The 1,793-nt window shown below is 56.8% G+C and overlaps 1 protein-coding gene across 12 annotated transcripts in view; it reads left to right on the top strand.

The window, feature by feature from the left end:
• The first annotated feature begins 830 nt into the window (after positions 1–830).
• The window catches only part of SSBP3 (single stranded DNA binding protein 3), a 65,225-nt gene continuing 64,262 nt past the window's right edge, over positions 831–1,793 (top strand). For all 12 annotated transcript variants that reach the window (XM_018564009.1, XM_018564006.1, XM_018564005.1 and 9 more), the window contains exon 1: positions 831–941. In XM_018564009.1, the coding sequence (XP_018419511.1) occupies positions 886–941 (56 nt within the window). In that variant the 5' untranslated portion in view covers positions 831–885. The remainder of the gene's footprint in view (positions 942–1,793) is intronic.

The raw sequence follows: 1,793 nt of genomic DNA, 5'->3' as shown, positions 1-1,793 counted from the left end.
CTGGGAACTTCAGTCTGGTATGGCTCCCCAGCCCTTCCTAGGTACTGCAGTCTGGCATGGCACCCCAGCCTTTCTGGGCACCCTAGCTTGCCATGGCACCCCAGCCTTTTTCTGGGCATCGCAGTCTGCCATGGCACCCCAGCCTTTTTCTGGGCATCGCAGTCTGCCATGGCACCCCAGCCTTTTCCTGGGCATCGCAGTCTGCCATTGCACCCCAGCCTTTTTCTGGGCACCACGGTCTGCCATGGCACCCCAGCCGTTTCCCAGGCACCCCCGTTTTTTTCTGGGCACCGTAGCCTGCCATGGAACCCCAGCCATTCCTGACCTGGATTTTGGGCTGAGATGGCCAATGTGCAGCAAAGGATGATTCTGATCCTGTACAATCAATGATCGATCACCTTCCCTCCCCCATCCTGCAATAAATAATTGATTTTGGGGTGATCTGATTGTGTGTGGGGCGAGCAGGGGGTGTCTGCCCCCCCCCCGCGTACACCCAGATAGGATCGGGCACAGCGTCGCCCCGCCAGCTCGGTACACGCAGCGCCGCTGAGCGCTACACAATGGCTGGCACGCAGCACAATGGGTGACACACACAGTACACACAGTACACACAGTCCCCCTCCCATTGGCCGGCCGGGTGGGTGAGGGGCAGCGGAAGGTCCAGGCTCCTCCCCCTCCAGGACACGTTCTCATCACATACACACAGTGCATGCACTAGGCTGGGGAGACATGGGCCAGGCACAGCGGGAGATGGGGCCGTGCAGGGACGGAGCCGCCGCTGCCGTACACATTGTATCCATATCCGCGGACACACAGCGCGCAGACCCGAGCTCCTCCTCCGCCTCCCTGGCTGTCTGCAGGCCAAGCTCGGCTTCCGACATCGACATGTTCGCCAAGGGGAAAGGATCGGCGGTGCCGTCGGACGGCCAGGCCCGGGAGAAGTAAGCAGGGCTGGGGGGAAAACTTCCCGGGGACGAGGCTGTTACTATGGCCAGGTGGGCTGACCCTTTAACTGGGGGTCCCCTACTATGGCAAGGTGTGCTGACCCTTTAACTGGGGATCCCCTACTATGGCCAGGTGTGCTGACCCTTTAACTGGGGGTCCCCTACTATGGCAAGGTGTGCTGACCCTTTGGTACCCCCTTTGTGGCAAAACATGCTGCTCCTTTAACTGGTGGTCCCACTATGGTGATGTGTGTTGCTCCTTAAACCAGAGGTTCCCCTATGGCGGTGTGTGCTGCCCCTTTAACTGATGTTTTAGTGTTTGCTGCCCCTTTTAACCAATGGTCCTCCAATAACGTGTGCTGCCCCTTTTTAACTGGTGCCCTCCCAATACCTGGCAATGTTTGCTGCCCTTTACCTAAAGGTACCCCAATGGCAATATGCTGCCCCTTTAACTGGTGTTACCCTTATGGTTCTGTGTTCTGCCCCTTCAACCGGTGGTCCTCCTGTGGCTCTGTGTATAGCCCCTAGAGTTGGTGGTCCCCCTATGGTGATGTGCTCTTCCCCCTTTAACCAGTGTTCCCCCTATGGCAATGTGTGCTGACCCTCTATAAAGTGTGATAGTGACTCCTGTCCTCTAACCATGACCCCCTCCAGCGATGTGTGGAGCCCCTTTCACCATCTAGTTCTATAGTAACAATTGGTGTGCTTCTACCTCCATCCCTCTATAGTGGTAACGGGTGCTCCTCTCACATTCTCCTCTTTTTTGCCCTCCTTTAACTATTCAATGCTGTAGGGATCTCTGGAGTCCCTTCATTTCTAAATGCCATGTGTCTACTGTGAGGATTGCAG

This window comes from Nanorana parkeri, unplaced genomic scaffold, assembly GCF_000935625.1.
Source record: "Nanorana parkeri isolate BGI_ZX_2015 unplaced genomic scaffold, ASM93562v1 scaffold715, whole genome shotgun sequence".
Taxonomy (NCBI): Eukaryota; Metazoa; Chordata; class Amphibia; order Anura; family Dicroglossidae; genus Nanorana; species Nanorana parkeri.
Note: the sequence above shows the minus strand (reverse complement) of the source record. Positions and strands in the feature narration are given on the sequence as shown.